The sequence below is a fragment of the Metarhizium robertsii genome (genome assembly GCF_000187425.2).
Source record: "Metarhizium robertsii ARSEF 23 chromosome Unknown MAA_Scf_2, whole genome shotgun sequence".
Taxonomy (NCBI): domain Eukaryota; kingdom Fungi; phylum Ascomycota; class Sordariomycetes; order Hypocreales; family Clavicipitaceae; genus Metarhizium; species Metarhizium robertsii.
The window spans coordinates 4,339,335-4,359,760 of record NW_011942160.1 but is presented as its reverse complement, the minus strand read 5'-3'; the positions used below and the strand labels follow the sequence as shown (position 1 = coordinate 4,359,760).

Below are 20,426 nucleotides of genomic sequence, written 5' to 3'. Positions count from 1 at the left end.
TTTTTTTTATAATAATTTAATATAGTACTTATATTATACGTGTAATTTTATTTAACTACAGAGCAAAACAATTAAAAATTAATACTAGAATTAACCCTAGTAATGGAGGTAGTACTTACAATGTATCGTAAAGAAGTGGGTCCACTACATAGCCTGCACCTTCGCACACTCAATGGGATTGCAAGCTATCTCTTTAGCTGCCCAGTGGCTTCTGTAGACTCCCCTGTTAGCTGCCCAGTGGCTTATGGAGACTCCTCTGGCATACAATTTTCTTAGGTAAGCGAGTCTCCATAAGCCACTGGGCAGCTAAAGAGATAAATCCCAATACGCCTGCCGCCACAAACGCCAATAGAACTGCTGCTGTTTTCGCCCTTTGCCTGATCCTCTTGTATTTGAACACATCATGGGCTTGTCAAGTCGCATAACATGCGCAGAGCCTTTACGAACCTGATCCGAAGTCGACATCGGCCCTTGCAAGATTGCTGGCATGGCAAGCAGCACTACCTCCAAGGCGACGCGCCCAGCCTCGCCGGCAGCTTCTATAGGACTTAGCTCTCCCGTGAGCTTTCGAAAGCGGCGTGGCTCAACCAACTCGATATCCTCCACGATAGATAAAGAACAGCTGGCGCAGGCTCTCGACCAGATTCACACATCGGCTAGTCGATGCGAATCCTTGACTACCTTTAATGACTTTGCCCCTCCTCCAGAAGGAATTCCGGCTTTGGAGAACAGGCCAGGAGCCGGGGAGTTGGTGCAGAACGGTCTCAGTGGCTTGTATAATCGATTCCGAGAGGCGGTAGGTGGTGGCAGCCCGACCAAAACCATCCCAAAGGAGGCAAAGGAGATTAAAGATGGCTCGGGACAGACGTCGGAGGTTGCTTCCAAAAGATCGTCTATAGCGCCTGGCCATAGCTCTCGGCCCTCTGTGTCGTCCCTCACGCGAGTTGACACAAATGCTACCATCACGACAAACTCGATATCAACCATAGCTTTAACTGATGTGTCTTCTCCAACTACCGCGTCTGGGAATGTGGAGACTCGCCCGCAAATACAGTCGACCAAGTCGAACAGCATCAACCTCATGACCGGACCACGATCCAGCTCGACTAGTAGGCAAAGCTTACCGACCAATGCTACGAGTTCCGTCGTTGCTGACCCTACAATTGCACCGCCGGCCCCGCTGAAGCGAGATGCGAGTCGTAGTACCATTCGTACTGAGGACAGTGGAGGGCAGGGTTCTAGCAGGAGAAGCCTTACCATAGCCGAGCTTCAAGCAGAATCTACGAGTCTTTATGATTCCAAGGACGGGAGGCTGCCGCCTCGAGCTGGACGCGATGATGAATCTAGCGCTGATGGCAGCCTCGATGCCCCGTTTAGTCCTATTGCAGGTGCGCCATCGACAACCTCAACTACCAACAGCCGCCACCATGCTCGAAATCCTTCCGTCACGTCTTCTATGCTGCATCCCGATGACATGAGACGGACACCCGCAGTCATCGATAGGATAAGTCGGTCTCGTTCTCCTAGATACCCAGGTTCCAGGGACTCTTCGCTCGACAGAGGTACTGCTGCGGCCAGTGCCATCAACACATCAGCACATGACTCGGTCTACCATGATTCCTTCGGCCAGGAGATTCAATCACAGCATTTACATCCCGATTTTGGACGGATCCCGGGTACCACGAGCGGCCAGGAACGTGCTTCTGACCAGATGAATGCTCAACTTGACAAAATGCGGAGACAAGTATTGAGCAAGGAGTTCTGGATGAAGGACGATACTGTTAAAGAGTGCTTTCTTTGCCAAACGCCGTTTACTGCGTTTCGGAGAAAACACCACTGTCGTACTTGTGGTTGTATTTTCGATTCCAAGTGCACCACTGTGGTTTCCGGTGAGAAGTTCGGCGTTCAGGGGTCTTTGCGAGTATGCAAGAATTGTCTCGAGGTTATTAGCCGTCGATTCGATGGCAGCGGCTCTGAGGACTCAGGGGACGAGCGGTCCTTTTTACCCAAAATATTTGGACCAAATAACCCCAAGGAATCTTCTGAAACTACGGAAAGCAAACCCAGGCCCATGTCATCAAGCGTAGCTGTTGGCTCTGAAGGATTGGAGGATTCGCGGCCCCTGACGACACCAATGATGGCGATTCCGGCTACCCGGCGCGTGAGAGATTCTGCCAACAGGGCCTCTGCCGTATTGGAAATAGGAGCTCCTCAACTAAGTCGACCCGGTTCATCCCGCTCTCTGAAATCGTTAACGACGTCTGGACGTCCACAGTCATCTGCCGGTCACAAGCGCCATCATTCCAAACATGGCTTTCTTGGGAGATTCAAGCCAGCCCCAGAACAGCAAGCCCCGTTCCGAAAAGGAATCGATGAGGAAAGCTCGAAGAAACCAAAGTTTCCCGCTTTTCATGATGATAACATTATCGATCCAGATTTGGCGGATTACATGTCGGAAGACTCTAGTGGGGACGAACAGATGGGCATTTTTGCGACCATGGCAGCATCAGATGTCCAATCAACAAGCTATGAACACGATAGATCTGCATTCCCGTCCTACTTGAACCAAACTCGGAAATACCGTCATCGGCCTGGCGAAAAGAGCATCAGCGGCATGAGCTATGTCAGCAGAGGTGTTTTAGATGAAACCAATGGCCCAATCAGTCTATTGAATCACAGGAGGTCAACTCGGCGCCGGAATCTCAGTATTAGTGGAAGCGCTCATCATCACGGCTCTCCACGCCCAAAGTCCGCCATGTACAAGGGACCATCTGCGTCTTCAGAGGCGCTCTTTGGGCTGGAGCACCCCAGCCAATCTGGAACGCAGCTAACCCGGAGTGATTCTTTGCGCAGAAAGAGGGTTTCTAAACAAGAACTCAACCGGTCCAGTTTGAAGCATGTTGACAGATTGCTTTATCAGCTTCTCGATGATGCTCAAATTCCGAATCCAGATGAATGGCAGAAATCTCTCGTACCTATTCTACTTCAGCTCACAGACGATGTCACCCCCGATGTCGCGAAAGGAGAAGACATGGATCTGAGACATTATGTCAAGTTAAAGAAGATTCCTGGCGGACGACCGGGCGCCACATCGTATATCTCAGGGGTAGTGTTCACAAAGAACCTCGCATTGAAGAGGATGCCACGGAGGATTACGAATCCTCGCATCGTACTTGTGACTTTCCCTATCGAGTACCAGCGTCACCAACAGCACTTTATGAGCCTGCAACCAGTAATCGAACAGGAGAAGGAGTTTCTACGAGTTGTCGTGCAACGAATCACCAACCTTCGTCCACATGTTTTGCTTGCACAAAAAGGCGTATCAGGAGTTGCTTTGCAATATCTCTCGGAGGCTAATATATCCGTAGCGTATAATGTGAAAGACACGGTCATAGAAGCCGTGGCTCGATGTGCGGAGGCTGAAATTATCGAATCGTTGGACATGCTGGCACTCCCAGTTCGGGTTGGAAGATGTTCTGCATTCGAAGTGCGAACATTTGTGAACAATGATTATCCTGGTAGAAACAAGTCGTACATTTTCCTCTCGGGGTGCCGTCCTGATTTAGGATGCACAATAGCCTTGCGAGGCGCGTCTGGTGCGTTACTCAGACAGGTAAAGCATATCACGGAGTTTATGGTCTATGTTGTGTACAACCTGAAGCTAGAATCAAGTCTTCTTCGAGACGAGTCGGTCGAACCCCCAGAGGACAGCGAAACCTCGCTATCAAACTCACTTCAAGGCCTGAACGAGAGCTTCCGCTCTATCAGCTCAGCTGGAGAATGCTGCAAACAAGGGCCCACTGTTGTCGTTAATCACCCGTCCAGCGAGTCCGAGCCGCCATCACAGAACACAGTGGACAGCGTGAGCACAAACCCTGAAGATGCTGAGCTTGTTGGACAGGCCGGTGGGCCAGCCCCCGAACCAGCCAAAATGGTATCTCTGCATGCCTATCATACACACGCCTCTCCCGAGAGCCAAGTACCTGACGATATTCCGATGCCGACTTTTTACAGCGACATGGTAGCAAAATACGAAACCAAGATTCTGTCCGCGTCACCATATGTAAAGTTCAAACAGCCTTATCTTCTGATGAAGGCTCGTGAGCAAGAACGAAGACTTCTTTACCTTCGGCAACTTCGTGATCAAGATGCCGTCGAGGAGGATCCGGAAAAAGCAGGTCGTCACAGGTTCCAGTTGATAAAGCCTGAAATGGTAGAGAAGATTGGGCAGAAGGCACCTCGTCAAGTTATGGAAGTCTTGCATGCAGTCCATGATGCGGAATATGACAAAGCCCTCTTCAACTATCAAACCCAAACGCGCCATTGGGAGGCCTATTATATACAAGGCAATCTTGACTTGTTCGACCCATACTCCCACCAAAACATCGTGGTTCTGTACTCGGTCATCTGCACCGATACGAAGATCCCATGTATAGAGCCAGGATTGCTGGCTATCAACTTCTACGATGAACAACATGTTGATACTGGCATGGATGCTGATTGCACACTTGGCCAGTATATCGAGGATGTGGCATACAGCAAGAACGACATTTGCAACTCCAACGGCTGTGAAAAGAAACTAGTTGATCATCATAGAACCTACGTTCACGATGAATATCGTATCACTGTTTTTGTGGAACACGTTCCAAATCCTTCTTCTCGGCGCCCAGAGCTTGGTGACGGCATTACAATGTGGACATATTGTAAGCTCTGTAAGAAAGACTCTGAAGAAACAGTCATGTCAGATGCAACATTTAAATACTCGTTCGGGAAATATCTGGAGCTTCTGTACTGGGGCCGCGGGTTAAAGCTTAAAAACATCGAAGACTGTCCTCACGACCAACACCGCGACCATGTTCGCTACTTTAGTCTCCGGGATTCTCGGGTGCGAATTCATTGGGACCCCATCGATCTCCTTGAGATAGTTGTTCCGCGAGCAAGGATAACTTGGAAAGTTGCAAATGACTTGAAGCTGAAGAATGAGATTTATAACAAAATGGAAGAACGATGGAGCAAGTTCATGTCTTCAGTTCGAGCTAGACTGAAGAGCATTCGCACCGAAAGCCTTTTGCCGGAAAAAGCAGAATCGTGCAAGGCTGAGGTGGAAAGACTCATGAAGAAAACCCAAGAGGAACAGCCTGCCATAATCCGACAGATGCAACGTACGTACGTCGAATCTAAGTACTACGAAGTTGTTCCTTTCAACAAAATTATTCGCGAGATGCTAGAGAAAGCTGGAGAATGGGATCAAGCGTTTTCCAAGTTTGAAGCTGATTTCCTTGGCGACAAGGATATGCGCCAGATTACGATGATGCAACTGAAGAAAATCTTCACTGACAATGAATCTAAAGAATCTCTTGCCTCGAACGATGGAACTGGTTCGGTCGGAGACGTTGACGACCGGCCATCTCAAACATCCACTGAGGCCGCGGAAAAGAGTACACAGCCAACCGAGTACACCGATACTACAATGGAAACTAGTGTCGCGTCATCCAAAGCACTGGATGCAAAACATGAATCTGAAGACGAAAAGGTTTATATTCCCGCTGAAGGAGCTATTGAACGAGTAGAAGGACTAGATCTAGCTGCATCTCCTGAAGCAATCGCTACACCTGCTCCAAGTTCTCAAAACCCAGCTTCTACTGAGATAACTTCCCGAATTCCTATTGCACAGACACCGGTGACTTCACGGCCCCCAGCTACGCCCACAGGTGCTGGGCGACATCCAACAGACAGCGCCATTTCTAGTCAGTCGCTATCGGAGAGAATTGATCAGATGCGACGCGAACAAGCTATGCAAGGGGGTGAGGGCAACATGGCTGCATCAAAGGCTGTACCAGAACGGGGATCTAGCCGCAAGTCTGGCCCCAACAGCTCACCACCTATAGTCCGTACAACATCTTACCCTGTTCGAACACTGCCGAGACCGCAACCTGCTGCCGCCAAAGCCAATGGGCCAAAGGACAGCAGGTCTAGCACGACGGCTGATTCAGCCACGGAAACACCACCAGAAGGATCTATCAAGGTGGACAAAAAACTTTCAGATCGCCTGGGATTGACTGCCCTGAAGAATCGCAGTAAAACTGCAACATCTGGCATTCCACGCCTCTCCCACAAGAAGAAGGAGTCCAAAGTTTCAACACTGGCTAGACACTTTGAACAGCTAAGCCGAGAATTTGAAAAGGAACGCATCCGTGATCGCAAAGAAAGAGCCGCGAGTCTTCGACAACCCCGTGCCAGACTACCGAGAACGTCGACAAAGGCAATCGTACAGGTTTATGGTGATGTTTCTGAAGCATTTGAGGAGCCACTCTCGACAAATGAGCAGATACCGAGTCGGGATGGTGACCAGAACCAGACCAGTGTCCTAGTAAAACCAGAGGCTAGTGTCCCAAAGTCGGAGCCTGCAGGCGAACTGCCCACACAGGTAGAACCAAACATCACCAAAGTCGATGACCAAACAGGCAAGTCGGAAACCGATCATGCGCCGGACGGAGAAACAAGCCAGGCGACTTCGGATGACGAGGCCATGACCAGTGACATTGATTCCTCTATTGCTGATGAATTTCTCCCTGATCTTCAAGAGTTGGCAGAGGCTCTTGAGCCTAGTACTGACATCCCCGATGAACTTCCCAAGCACCAGAAAACGAGCCTTATGAGGTATTTGGCGAACTTTTGGGCCGAGACATCGGCTAGTGGATGGCCGCCCCTGGAGTACCCGATCAACTCAACTGACCATATTTTTGTGGATTCTGACATTATTGTACGGGAGGACGAGCCAAGTTCTGTCATTGCTCTTGCATTGAACAGTGATGACTATCAAGCCAAACTTGCAGGAATCATGCGCGATAACCAAGACGTCACCGAGCTCGAAGTCGACGGAATCAGCGATGGAGAGCCAAAATCTTCACCCATATCTGAAATCGGTGACGGGATTATGTATGAAGCGGACTTGGAGAAGAGTTTGCTTCGAGTGACTGGCACTCATCTTAAGTATCAGTTTAAAGAAGGCGCCGCAATTATGACGTGTAAAATCTTTTATGCGGAACAATTTGACGCTCTGAGGCGAAAATGTGGTGTGGCCGAGAGAATTATTGAGTCTCTCTCGCGTTGCCTTAAATGGGACTCAAGAGGTGGCAAGACTAAGTCCGTGTTTTTGAAGACTCTGGACGATAGACTTGTCTTGAAGGTAAGACGGATTTGGAAATAAATTGTGATCTGTCCTAACGCGTTAATAGAGCCTGTCCCCAATCGAAACGTCCGCGTTCTTGCGTTTTGCTCCTAGTTATTTTAACATTATGGCAGAGGCTCTGTTTCACGAGCTTCCATCTGTCATTGCCAAGATGCTCGGGTTCTTCCAAGTTATCATCAAGAACCCAACGACAGGGACCGATGTTAAGCTTGATCTCTTGATAACAGAAAATCTGTTTTATGATCGGTCACCCACGCGAATTTTCGATCTGAAAGGATCCATGCGGAATCGCAAGATTCAATCAACTGGCGAGCAGAACGAAGTGCTTCTGGATGAAAATATGGTGGAATACATTTACGAATCGCCATTATTTGCGCGAGAACATTCCAAGAAAGTACTTAGAGCATCAGTTTGGAATGACACGCTGTTTTTGGCTAGGCAAAACGTCATGGACTATTCCTTAATGATTGCGGTTGACGAGGAGAGGAAAGAGTTGGTCGTAGGCATTATCGATTGCATCAGGACATATACCTGGGACAAGAAGCTAGAAAGTTGGATCAAGGACCGTGGGTTTGCAGGTGGCGGCCGAAACAGGCCAACCGTTACCAGTCCTAAGGAGTACAAGTCCCGATTTCGAGAGGCTATGGCTAGGTAAGTGGCTCAGAGTACCCCTTGGCAGGTTTTCGTCACTTATACCTTTATCGCAGATATATCCTCCAGGCGCCCAACTGCTGGCACTTGTTCAACAACCCACAGTTATCAACAAATAATGCGCACGCGAGATTTGAAGAACCCGAAGCAGGGGCGAATTAACGAAGTGACAACAAGTTGACATGATTTGACAAAGTCTTTGGAGTTAATGGATAGGGAACATCACAAGCATCATGCATATGAACATGCGTCTTTCTTTGGGGTTTGTTCAGCGGGTACTGTTTACTAGATTACCACACGCATGAGATATGCACGTGGTGCCATGTCAAGTTATTAACTATAGCGATCACGAAATAAAGCGTTGTACTTTTCCAATGCTCGTTTCTATTGCTGTAAAAAAAAGTCGTGGATGTGCACTAAGCTATTTTTGCAACTCGCAAACTATATGTGCTTCGAATGACAGGGACTATGTAGGTGCCAGATACTCCGTAGTTTAACACAGAAGCCTGTTCGAAGCTAATGTGGGCTCTGCCACTTAAGGTGTGGGCCTGAACGCTGGTTGGCCAGATCAACAACCGCTCATCAATTGATCTCATTTCGAGCACGAACTACCGACATCGCATCTGCCTTTGCTTATTCTCCCCTCCACCACTCATGCCGCCATGTCCATTGACCTGAACTGGGAAACACTAACCAGTGGCCCAGATGGCGACGCCCTCGCCGAACGCATCAGGTCCTTCATCCACGACAAGTTCCAAACAGTCCCACTCCCTCGGTTTATTAGGTCTGTAACCGTCCATGGATTCGACTTTGGCACCATACCACCTGAGCTGGAACTAAAGGACATTACGGACCCGCTTCCTGACTTCTACGAGCAAGAGCTAGGAGAGGACGAAAGTGATGATGATTTTGGAAGCGACGAGGAGGCAGCGGCGCATCTTGCTGCCGAGCGGGCCAGGCATGCTCTCGCCGGGAACAGGAAGCGCCCCAGCGGCATCAGGACCGCGTTGAGGAGCGACTTTGCGGGACACGATTTGGGAAGTCCGTTTCTGGGAACGTCTACCCCGGGTATATTAGGCGGTCCGGGTCTGAACTACCTCCAAGGCCATCTGGGCACGGGCACGCATACACCCCTGGCAGCCGTCGCAGGCGCCCACCTCGGAAACTCATGGATGGCCCCCGGCGCCCTCGACTCCTCCGACTTTGCCCACGCCGCAAGCCATCACAGAAACCCCTCGCAAAGCAGCATATCCGTCGACAACTTCTCCGTCAACCTGGAAGGCACATCGCCGCCGCTACGCGAGAAGTCCAGCGTTTCCACGCTCGCCCCTACTGCAGTGAGCATGTCTCGGCCTCCCACCCGAGACACACATCTCGTGGATTCTGCTGTTGACGAAGGCGATGATGGACGGCACGCGGCACTAGACGCGAGTGCTGTTGATGACGGTTTGGCGGCGCATAGGAGAGAGCCGAGGGTGGAGGATGTCCAGGCTGTATTTCGAATCTGCTACGCAGGGGATATTCGACTGAATCTCACGGCAGAGATATTATTGGATTATCCTATGCCGAGCTTTGTTGGCATCCCGCTGAAGCTGAATATTACGGGGCTGTCGTTTGATGGGGTGGGTGTGTTGGCCAAGATCAGGAAGCGCGTGCATTTTTGCTTCTTGAGTCCCGAGGATGCCCTGGCCGCTGTGGGGTCGGCGGACGGGGGCGAGGGTGGTGAAAGCAGTAGAGGGGAGCAAGGCGCGAGGAAGAACACCAGGTTCGGGGGCTTGCTGCAGGAGATCAAGGTTGAGAGTGAGATTGGTGAGAGAGAAGGCGGGAAACAGAGCCTCAAGAACGTCGGCAAGGTGGAGAGATTTGTGTTGGAGCAGGTGAGGCGCATATTTGAGGAGGAGTTTGTATATCCTAGTTTCTGGACGTTTTTAGTATAAGCACCATGGGTTGAAGCCAGGCGTTAAGGTGGTTCGGTACGTCATGTGAATACATGCAATGAATCTAAAATATGGAACATGTCCCAGCATCCGATATTTGCATGTCATCAACGTTACGCCTTAGGGCTTCATGTCAGTGTTCTTCTGAATCCCTGATATGCCTGCTGAATGTCCAATTCCAGCTCCCTGGCTTGCTGCTCGCTCAACTCATCCGAGGCCTTCATCTGATTAAGCGTAATTAACCACTGCACAATTTTGCCTCTATTGTCAAAGTCCTGGTCTGTGACGCGGTTCACAGACTGAATCACATCGGATAATAGGGGATGTAGCTGGTCTTTAGACAGCATGCCCAGCTTGACAGCGTCGAGAAACGTGATGAATTCTTGAGTGGCTTCGAGGATGAGTACGCCGCTGGTATTGTTGGCAGCTGAGGAGGCTTGCTGGCTGGGGGCGGAGGACGATGCCGTTACGGTGGTCGAAGGCATGCCTACACGGAGACGTTCGGTGGCACGAGGTGCTTGGAGCTGAGGATCGTCAGTATTGAATAATATGACACCATTTCTCGAAATGTGGTGAAGCCTACATCCCACTTGGCTTTGAATTCTTCTAGGCCCTGGAACTCGGCGGCGATGGTCTCGTCTGCCAAAAGCGCCTTGTACTGGCGCAATGATCGCTCGCAAATCTCGGTGTATTCTGCTTCGGGAATCGCATCCTTCAGAAAAGCCTTTTCGAGCTCGTCAAGCGTCACGATGATGCTGAACAGCTCCGCGAGGGAGTCTTGGAGATCACGCTCAGCTCGAGAGCCTGTCAGCTTGACTTCCTGGGTGGGGTGTTAGGTCAACAGTCGGACGGCCAGACGTTCTAGAGCTGAGATACCTCATCTAGGTTAATTGTGGCTGAGAAGCTGCTATTAGGAACATAGCTATGCGGCGTCGGCGCATAGCCTTGTCGAGGAATCATGGTGGCGGGTTAAGGTGGCACATTGAGCTCACCTTGACGACGCGCAACGGGTTCGAGAAGTCCACGGCCAAGTTGTCGGTGCTTGGCGAGGGATGACGATGGCCGGCAGATTATTGGCAGAATGGGTCTCACCGCCTGCTCCTGGCGGCGGGGCTGGTCCTATCGATAAGCCAGATCCCGAAAATTTTTGGGAGGTGTTGGCATTGACCAGACGGGTTGGCCTCGAAAAACCCAGGTTCACTCATCACTCCATTAACGTACACCTGCGGGCCAATTTATCACCACTCGTCGTGGTGAGACACTGCCAACCATGGGTCCCGTAAAAAAGAACCTCAAGGCGACCAAGAAATTCGAAAAGAACCACCTCAAGGGCGTTTTGGACAAGAGAAAGGCTGTTGCCAAGATCAAGCAACGACAGCAGGTCAAGGATAAAAAACAAGCCCGACGAGCAAAGGACGCCGAGTTTTTCAAAGGCACTGACGATGGATCCACTCCGGACAAGAGGTCGAATGGCGGCAAGGGAAAGCAGAGCGGCGAGATGAGCGTCGACGACTTTTTCCGAGGCGGATTCGACGAGATTATTGACAGCAAGGAGAACAAAGCTGGCAAACTTGGCAAGCGCAAGAGAAGCGAGCCCAAGGATGACGAAGAAATGAGCGATGGAAGCGGCTCCGGTGTAGATATCAGTGGACCGCCAGCGGCTAGTGAAAGCGAGGACGGCAGCGAGGATGACGAAGAAGGCGGTATGAGCAAAGAGACCATGGATAAGCTGGCCGAGAAGGATCCTGAGTTTTACAAATTCTTGAAAGATAACGATCCGGAAGCATTGGATTTTGACGATGACGCGGACTTGGCAGAGGTTGATGAACTCAGCGCCGGCGAGGATGAACACGAGGACGAGCAACCCAAGAAGAAGCAAAAGAAGGCCAAGGCCGCCGCAGAACAGGACCAAAAAGACGAAGAGCCTTCCCAGAGCAATGAGTTGACTAAATCCACTGTTGCTAGCTGGCGAAAAGCCATGGAGGAAAAGAACTCACTGAGAGCAGCTAGACAAGTGGTCCTTGCATTCCGATGCGCCGCTCACTTGAATGAAGACGAGAATGATGAGGGCGAAACGCAGCAGCGATGGGTGATCAACAGCCCCGAAGTCTACAATGACATTTTGGTCCTGGCATTGAAACAGATTCCTGTGGTCATGAACCACCACCTGCCCATCAAGGAGTCTGCCTCTGGGAGAGCCTACGCGCAGATCGAGACCAAGAAGTTCAAAACGTTGTCAATTCTGCTCAAGTCCTACACCTCTTCCATCATGTACCTCCTCGGTACACTGTCCGATGACAAGACTCTCAAGCTGACCCTCTCATCCTTGACACCCATTCTTCCGTACCTCCTCTCATTCAAAAAACTTGTCAAGGCCCTATCCAAAGCTGTTGTCAACTTCTGGGCCCAGCCGGCCAGTTCAGAAACCACCCGAATCACAGCTTTCCTGGTCCTCCGCAGGCTCGTCGTAATCGGTGACAAGGGCATTCGTGAAATGGTCCTCAAAGCAACATACCAGGGGCTCGTCCAAGGCAGCCGCGTCACCAATCACAACACCATCGAGGGCATCAACTTGATGAAGAACTCGGCCGCCGAGCTCTGGGGCATCGACCCAGCGGTTGGATACACCACGGCCTTCACATTCATCCGCCAACTCGCCATCCACCTCCGCAACAGCATCGTCAACAACAAGAATGACTCCTTCCGCATGGTGTACAACTGGCAGTTTACGCACTCGCTCGACTTCTGGTCTTGCGTCCTGGCCGAGCACTGCTCGCCGCTCAAGGAAGCCGAAGCCGGCAAGGAAAACCAGCTCAAGCTCCTCATTTACCCCCTCGTCCAAGTCACGCTCGGCGCCATGCGTCTCATCCCCACGGCCATCTACTTCCCCCTCCGCTTCCACCTTGTCCGCTCGCTGCTGCGCACCTCCCGCGCAACAGGGACCTACATCCCGCTCGCCTCCCCGATCCTCGAGGTCCTCTCCTCGGCTGAGATGAAAAAGGCGCCCAAGGCAACCACCCTCAAAGCCTTCGACTTTGCCGTCGCCTACAAAGCACCCAAGTCGTATCTCCGCACCCGCATCTACCAAGACAACGTGGGCGAACAGATTGCTGAGCTGCTCAGCGAATTCTTCCTCCTGTGGTCCAAGTCCATTGCCTTCCCGGAACTAGCGCTCCCCGTCATTATCCAGCTGAAGCGGTGGCTGAAGCAGGCCCGCTCCAGGAACCAGGGCAATAAGAACGCCAAGCTTGTTTCCCAACTAGTCACTCTCGTGCAGAAGCTGGAGGCGAATGCAAAGTTCATTGAAGAGCGCCGCGCCAAAGTAGACTTTGCGCCCAAGGACCGCGCGCAGGTGGATGCGTTTTTGAAGGATTTCGATGTGGCCAAGACGCCGCTGGGGGCATATGTCGTGAACCAGAGAGAGGCACGCGAGGAGAAGAACAGGATGCTGGAGGAGGCGAGGAAGGAGGAGGACAGAAAGAGGAGAGAGGACGAGAAAGGCGTCGTTGAGGATGAGAGCGACGATGAAATGGAGGTTGATGGTGAAGACGAGACCGACGAGGAAGACGACAATGACGCGGTTGAGCTGGAAGACGACGATGAAGACAGCGAGTAAAGAGCATCATGTAGTATACATTCTAGAACGGATACCTAATTTCCTTTGCTTCACGTTCCATGACACACAATCATGAGCAAGGGCCATCATTGTTCGCATTCTTGACCTAACAAGCTAGGATACACACCGCATCTTCAAAACAAAACTCATTCGTGGCTTTTACCCAAAACTCCGTGGGGAAAACAAATATATATACCGATTGTCCAACGGGAATTGGAAAAGACTGTGGCGCCATGAAAATACACAATGCCAACGCCAATAACACCAATCCTTGATAACGGTCCGCAAATCCAACTCCATTTTTCCTGTGAGGTTCCATGAGTCCATTCTAGCAATGCTTTGCTCATAACAGTGCAGAGTTATCCTATGCCATTCCCTAAATCATGCATGTGTGCCGTCTGTTTCCAAGTAGTCTCTTGAATGTCTTTCCATGTGAACTGAGGCTGACCTCCATACCTTGTAATGCGCGTCGTGATATGTTGCTTTGAGCAGTCACATCCCGCGGCGGTGGCTGGACATTAATCTCCCTCATGGAAACGCTGAGTGTCACGTGTATTAACATGATAATAGAGAGATTATTGACTAAGCCTGAAAGGTTTCATTTAGTGCGATTCATTAATCCTTTAAGACACACCCTGACACGGAGTGAGATAGCCGCGTCTTGATTCGTAAGGTCCTCAGATTGCAAGTCACCCGTGATATCAACGTCTTCGTTAGTAAGATCCAACTCAGTCGTCGAAGGTGCCCTGGCATGTCGCCGCTTGCTGCCCTGGTTCGCTGTATTGCCACTGTTTTTGTTTCGGAGGACCGACTTCTCTGGGATCGAGAATTCCACAACTCTAGATGATGCGCGGGGCCTACTTTTAGATCGCTGCCGGTTGCTGCTTGTACGTCGGGAAGTATCCCGCGTTTCTTGTTCATTGGTGTAGCCTTGAGTGATCACTTCAGGTAGCGTGGGCGCGTCCTTAGTCGCTGTGGGCTCTGCAGGATGAGACTCACTCGTCTTGACAGGCTGTCGGTTGCTGCTTGTACGCTGTGAAATGTCCCGCGTTTCGAGTTCACTGGTGTAACCCTGAGCGGTCACTTCAGGCAGGGTGGGCATGTCCTTAGTCGCCGTGGGCTCTGAAGGATGAGACTCATTCGTCTTAACAGTAATATCAGGAAGAAAGTACGCTGATGTCATATTTTCCTCCGTTTCCTCATCCAAACGACCAGGAATCTCGTTCTTGTGTGATGGCCTGCAGTGGTCAAGCTGCTGTTTCAGGAAGTCAACCTCCTCCTTCATCTTGAGATTTTGTTCGTGAAGGTCATGAACACTACGCTCGAAGCCCGAATTCTCTCGTCGAAGAATCTTATTTTCGTTGAAATACTTTTCATTGTGTCGGACCAGACTGTCGTTGTCTCCCTGCAGAGCTGACTTTTCTTGTGTGATTGTCTCTACCGCCACACGGAGAGTGTCAATCTCTTCGCGAGCCACATCCAGCTCATGCTGGGCTGCATCGAGATTCTCGCGAAGGTCGTCATTTTCTTCCGCCAGTCTATGGTTGCTGGTGTGAAGAGACCGATTCTCAGCCAGTATAGAATCATTACGATTGCTCTTCTTGGCGCGAAGTGAATCGATTTCTTCTCGCAGACGCTTCTGCTCCTTTCGCAAATTTTCGTTATCGGTGCGGAGAGATGCATTGTCGAGCTCCATCGCATCGCGGCTGTGCTTCAGTGATAAAAGATCACGGCGAAGAGTGTCATTATCCCGTCGAATGTGATCCGACGTTTCCAGTTGTTCCCGTGAAGTGGAAAGCTCCCTTTCTCGAACGCTGAGCTTACGAGTAAGCTTGCTAATATCTTCACACGCGTCCTGTAGTCGGCTAATAGCCCTATCACGTTCATGAGCGACAGCATCATTTGCAATTTCATTCGTGCTGATTTTTCGTGTAGCACTATCCAAGCGGGCTTGCAAAGTCGCAACCTCTAGCTCAAGTTCTATACAAGACTGTGTTAATACTTTAAAATCTGAAAGCTTAAAGACCAATTGTTAATCTTACTCTTCTTTTGTGCCATAATCTTGTCGCTTTGGTCGTAGCCGCTTCCGCTGAATCTGCCGTGCCTGAGCTGAGCTTCCAGTCTTTCAACCTGAAGCTGCAGGCCCTCTGCATATTCCTGAACCTTATCATGGGCGGCTTGCAGAGAAACAATCTCATCGCGGATCATATCCATAGAAACAAATATTTTCTCTTCATCTTCGGGGACTTCAATGCCATCGACTTGTGCATGGGCAGCGGCAGAAGGCCGTTCCTGGCGATCATGGACCTTGCCATGTTTCACGAAAATTGGGACTCCGTTTTTCATGGAGCCGCTAAACTTGAGGGTACCAGTCACGAAGTCTCCAAGGTGAGAGACATCTGGCATAAAGAATGAACGTACGTTAGACGCGTTATGGCTCGGGCTTGCGATGGAAGCTGGTGATGGTGGCACAGCGGTCAAGCTAGATTTGGCCGAGGACACGTTTGGGGAGTCCTGATCCGCATTTCTAGGGCTGAGAGAGGCTCGCTGGAGACGGTTAAAGGCATTTGTGATTGAGGAACGTCGCTGCTCATTTGCGACGGGCTCTGAAGGCGCTCGGGTGTGCGGCTTGGACAATGGGCTAGGGTTTTTCTGGGATTTCGTGGCGCCGTAATTGGAAACAGGTCTGGCGGGTGATTTGTCCAGGATGGAAGAGATGTCGGATTCGTTGTCGACGCGGGGCTGCATTTCGGCACGTGTCTTGGTCGTAGAAGGCCAGATGTCCTGAGTTGAGTCATCAACGGCGAACTTGACGTTGGAGACAGGCGGCTTGTTCTCCTTGGACTGTGGTTTCCAGGGTCGTACATCGTTGGCATCATCAAAGATAGGTGCCTTGTTCGTATCGGGCTTGGAGAAGTATTCTGGCCACTTGCGGTGGGCAGCCTCCCAATTGACGGGAAGTTTTCTCGGGGCGGTAACACGAGCAATGTCCTCGTTGAGTCGGCGCGTAGACTCGCCGTCCGGGTCGGAAAAAAGTGACGACATGGTTACAGTGCCATGAGAGCCCGTGGAAGACGGAGGAGAATTGAAGGGATTGGCGCGGTTAGCATTCATTTCTCTAAGAATGCGTGAGCGATACCGATGTATAGCGTCGGTCTCCATGGCTCCAGTACGCGTTGTACGCGATGCCAGAGCTTAGGAGTCGACGAGTGGTATTGAATAGATGCGAAGAGTGAATGGTGTTTGGGGTTTCCAAGTTCCAGGTCGTAAGGCAGCGCGTGTATGCGACAGGCGCGTATTCAATGGCGTGGGAGAAGGGCTTCGCAAAAGGCAGGAAGGGGCATGCGAGTTGCGGAAGCGCGTGCTGTTAACCTCCGATGTTGTTCATGAGGAGTGCGGATGTCAAGAGTAACTGAGAATCTCTGCAAGTTGGGCGAAGTGCAGAGGCGTTGTCATGGAGCCAGACACTCGAGGTACACCGAAGTTGGTGTGCAAAGTGAAGGATCCAAGGTCAATCGTGGGGGATCTTGTCGTCGCGCGCTCTGGTTGGTGGGCATCGGCCTGTTTTGGGAGAAAGTAAACAAACCAGCTCAGCCAGTGGCGTCGTGTATAGAAAACTCGCAAGTGGGGCGGGAATAAACGGACCAGTTGGCTGCATCTAGTGCCCAAGATAGGAAGGAAAGATGGGAACTCTTTCAGCAGATTCAGCCATCAACTTGCCGTTGAACCTACTCCATGCCACTATTGAGATGGTCGTGTGAACCCCAAATGCTCATGTTCCCTTATTTCCAACTCGAGTTTTGCCATCGAGACTTCGGTGCCTCAGCTGGCCTTCGTCGGCATGACAAGCACGGTTGGTCATGTGTGAGCTAACCTGCACGAACCGACATAGTTGCACAGTCACAAGCTAGTACTACTAGTAATACGCTTATCGCCAAGGCCAATGCATGAGCCGCGTGACGGAATTGCTGGTTCTCGGTTGTATTGATTGCATCTCATTTCTTTTTCCCATTTCCACTCTACATTCATCCGAAGGCTAGTACAGCATCCAGTTGCGATGACAAGGGATGGCACAAATTCCAAATCCGTTGAAACTCGGCTTCAAACAACGGTTTCGCAAGCCCTGCAGTACCATCGAGACGCAACCAAACACCAGTTAAACGTCCTCACATCCTCCAACATTCTGCTGTAACTAGCATATCCTTAAATTACTGTATGGTATTTGGCAAGTTAAGCTTCTATGGTCAGCTTCTACTGGTTGATGATACGTCCTGCTGGGACTCGATCCCCTCCATTCAAAGTCGACACGCGACCACACCCGCGTCAGTCAACTCCTGCTTACAGAGTACCAACTGACCGGCCGCATCACGACGACGCATGTCAAGTTGAGGGCTACTATTTATTCCTCTCATGACAGCGGCTCGGTATGCGGGACAAATTAAGAATTGCGACTCTCCCTTCAGGCTTAGCAAAAAGCGCTGAATGTCTAATTTGCTGTGGGGACAAAATCGAGTTTCAAGGATCAATGTCTCAAGGCGATGCTTTGTCGTTACATGATTAGATGATCGTATTCGTCGGCACGCGGCGCGAGTGCGATCCTACCTCTCGCGGCATATCCTGTCAGCCCTTGATACCCCATGATACCCCTCTTACGATCTTTAGAGGCTATATAAAATAAGGTCTCTCCGGCGACTCGGTAGGAGAAGTCAGGTTGGTTTCTGCGCTTGCTCGTCTTCTGAGCCGTGGCCTACCTACAAGAACATACCAGCCGGCCTTTGATTGTCGCTGCATTTGATCGCATTGGTGCAAAATGACGCGACTGCTATCCATTGCCAGTCTCGGTCTATTGGTCGCTTCGACGTTGACCACTGCAAACAGTCTTCCTAAGGGAGATGTCGATTACTGTTCAGTATATAACCAGGCACCAACCCCTGGTTGCCAGCCTGTTCCTGAGGGCTTTCTCAGATCTCGGGGTGATTCCCTTAGTACCCCAGAAACTGATCCAAGGGTCCTCGAGGACGCCTTCTCGGCGTTGTCAGTTTTACAAAATGTCTACTTTGAACCTGTTAATGGCACTTGGCCAACATCGATTGACTGGACAGGAGCAGTTGTTGAAACTGTAATAGCTGGCATGCTGACAACTCTGACCCAGTCATTGGATTCGACTGAGAGGGGCCGCAACTGGAAGGAAAAGGAAAATCTTATTTCTTCCATCTTTGCTCAGGTCACGCACTCATTCTTTGGACAAAATGCCGTTGCAATACTGGACCAGGTGAGAGCGGACGTTTCACCATCCCATATCCAACCAAGCACTAATGCATCTTGACTCAGGCATATGATGATGTGCTATGGGTAGTCCTTGGCTGGCTTGAAGCAATCAAATTTGTTCGCCTCCATTCAAGCCTCCACTATCCTGGAACAGAACAAACGTGCTTGAATGTGCCTGGTAGACTCAGTGACGCGCTCGGCACCATTTCTTTCCACGGATATAACTGGTACTGCACATTTGCTGAGCGAGCTAGAGCGTTCTGGGATTTTGCTACAAGAGGATGGGATACAAGTCTCTGTCACGGGGGCATGGTCTGGAATCCCAGGCTGCTCCCCTATAAGAATGCTGTCACCAACGAACTGTGGATCTCGGCATCCATATCCATGTATGAGTATTTCCCCAACGACGAATTCGATGATGCCTGGACAGCAAGTCAAGGCTTCCCGACCAACGACCCTCTGTATCTGGCGGCTGCCATTGTGGGCTACAAGTGGCTGAAGGATGTCAACATGACGAATAGTCAGGGTTTGTATGTCGACGGCTACCACGTGGATATGAGCAAGCCCAACAATGTGGAGTGTGACCAGCGAGATGAGATGGTGTACACCTACAACCAAGGCGTCATTCTGACGGGACAAAGAGGATTGTTCACCGTTACTGGTAGTCCATCTTATCTAGAGGATGGCCACACATTGATCCAAAATGTCATCCAAGCAACGGGCTGGGGCCTTGGTGAGAACGCCCCCATAGATAATGTCAACGAGAGACCACGTGGGGAGTTGCCTCCCTGGCGAGGAATTGGTCGCGGCGGAATCCTAGAAGAGCAATGCGACGCAGATGGGACGTGTTCACAGGACAGCCAAACTTTCAAGGGCATCTTCTTTCACCACCTCACCGCATTCTGCGCCCCCATCTCACCGGTGGATATACCTGGAGACGCAGACGTCAACCAAACCGAGCTTAGTAAAGTGCAGTCTGCTCACGACAACGCCTGCCGCGGCTATTTACATTGGGTAAAGTACAACATGGATGCAGCTTTGGCAACTCGAGACAAGGCGGGTCGTTTTGGTATGTGGTGGGGAGCCGGCATCTTTGACGCCTTCGATGCCTCCCGGCAAACCGATGGCATCAACCACACAACCCCCAACGCTACTGACTATCGGAATAAGGGAACTCCAATGGACGTCATCTGGGGTCTGAACATGACATGGCACCCTGGTTCGAAGACATCCACTGGCCTGTGCAAAAACCTTTTGCTAAGGCCTGATCCAAAGCTAAGGATTGGCGTTTCACCCGAGTTGAGTGTTGATTCGCAGATTGTTCTTGGCAGGCAAAACAGTCATGGAGATCCAAATGATCGCGGCCGAGGTAGAACAGTAGAAACGCAAGCGGGAGGGCTGGCTTTAATAAGAGCATATTGGGAGTTGTCTCAATCGTAGTTGGCTCTGTATTAGCAGTATACTTAATTAGTATTGTCACAGAATAGGGTGGTTTGAATAACTTCGAAGTTTTCCATAAGTTACTCCCCCATCCCCTCCCTTTCTACGTCGGACTTTTGCCACCCGAAGTAACTGAGGAGTTGTATCAATCTTGACTCAATTTTGGGCTTGCAGTCATGAATCCTTCTAGAATGTGGCTCTCCATAGTGTGCGCGACTCATTCTTCAAACAATCCAGGCTGACGGCCATCTACTTCTCCGAGGTTCTGTGGGTACGGGGCAAAGCGAAAAGTGATCGGCTAGAACAAGGTGCCTGGATATCA

The 20,426-nt window shown here is 50.7% G+C and overlaps 6 protein-coding genes across 6 annotated transcripts; 4 read left to right on the top strand and 2 right to left on the bottom strand.

Annotated features, from left to right (window-relative positions):
* Positions 1-487: 487 nt before the first annotated feature.
* On the top strand, positions 488-8,005 carry MAA_05182 (1-phosphatidylinositol-3-phosphate 5-kinase; the record flags this gene model as incomplete). The annotated part of the gene is made up of 3 exons (XM_007823180.1): positions 488-7,189; positions 7,239-7,843; positions 7,900-8,005. The coding sequence occupies 3 exons, from the start codon at positions 488-490 to the stop codon at positions 8,003-8,005; spliced, it is 7,413 nt and encodes a 2,470-aa protein (XP_007821371.1).
* A 500-nt stretch (positions 8,006-8,505) lies between these two features.
* Positions 8,506-9,780, top strand: MAA_05183 (mitochondrial inheritance component mdm12; the record flags this gene model as incomplete). Its single annotated transcript, XM_007823181.2, has 1 exon — positions 8,506-9,780. One exon carries the CDS (start codon positions 8,506-8,508, stop codon positions 9,778-9,780), a length of 1,275 nt encoding a protein of 424 aa, XP_007821372.2.
* A 128-nt stretch (positions 9,781-9,908) lies between these two features.
* MAA_05184 (Vacuolar protein sorting-associated, VPS28) lies at positions 9,909-10,740 on the bottom strand (the record flags this gene model as incomplete). Its single annotated transcript, XM_007823182.1, has 3 exons — positions 9,909-10,304; positions 10,364-10,600; positions 10,657-10,740. The coding sequence occupies 3 exons, from the start codon at positions 10,738-10,740 to the stop codon at positions 9,909-9,911; spliced, it is 717 nt and encodes a 238-aa protein (XP_007821373.1).
* Positions 10,741-11,050: 310 nt separating this feature from the next.
* On the top strand, positions 11,051-13,396 carry MAA_05185 (putative protein family UPF0120; the record flags this gene model as incomplete). Its single annotated transcript, XM_007823183.1, has 1 exon — positions 11,051-13,396. One exon carries the CDS (start codon positions 11,051-11,053, stop codon positions 13,394-13,396), a length of 2,346 nt encoding a protein of 781 aa, XP_007821374.1.
* Positions 13,397-13,994: 598 nt separating this feature from the next.
* MAA_05186 (rhoptry protein) lies at positions 13,995-16,441 on the bottom strand (the record flags this gene model as incomplete). The annotated part of the gene is made up of 2 exons (XM_007823184.2): positions 13,995-15,376; positions 15,439-16,441. 2 exons carry the CDS (start codon positions 16,439-16,441, stop codon positions 13,995-13,997), a joined length of 2,385 nt encoding a protein of 794 aa, XP_007821375.2.
* Positions 16,442-18,206: 1,765 nt separating this feature from the next.
* MAA_05187 (glycoside hydrolase family 76 protein) lies at positions 18,207-20,104 on the top strand (the record flags this gene model as incomplete). The annotated part of the gene is made up of 2 exons (XM_007823185.1): positions 18,207-18,668; positions 18,728-20,104. The coding sequence occupies 2 exons, from the start codon at positions 18,207-18,209 to the stop codon at positions 20,102-20,104; spliced, it is 1,839 nt and encodes a 612-aa protein (XP_007821376.1).
* Between the last annotated feature and the right edge of the window lie 322 nt (positions 20,105-20,426).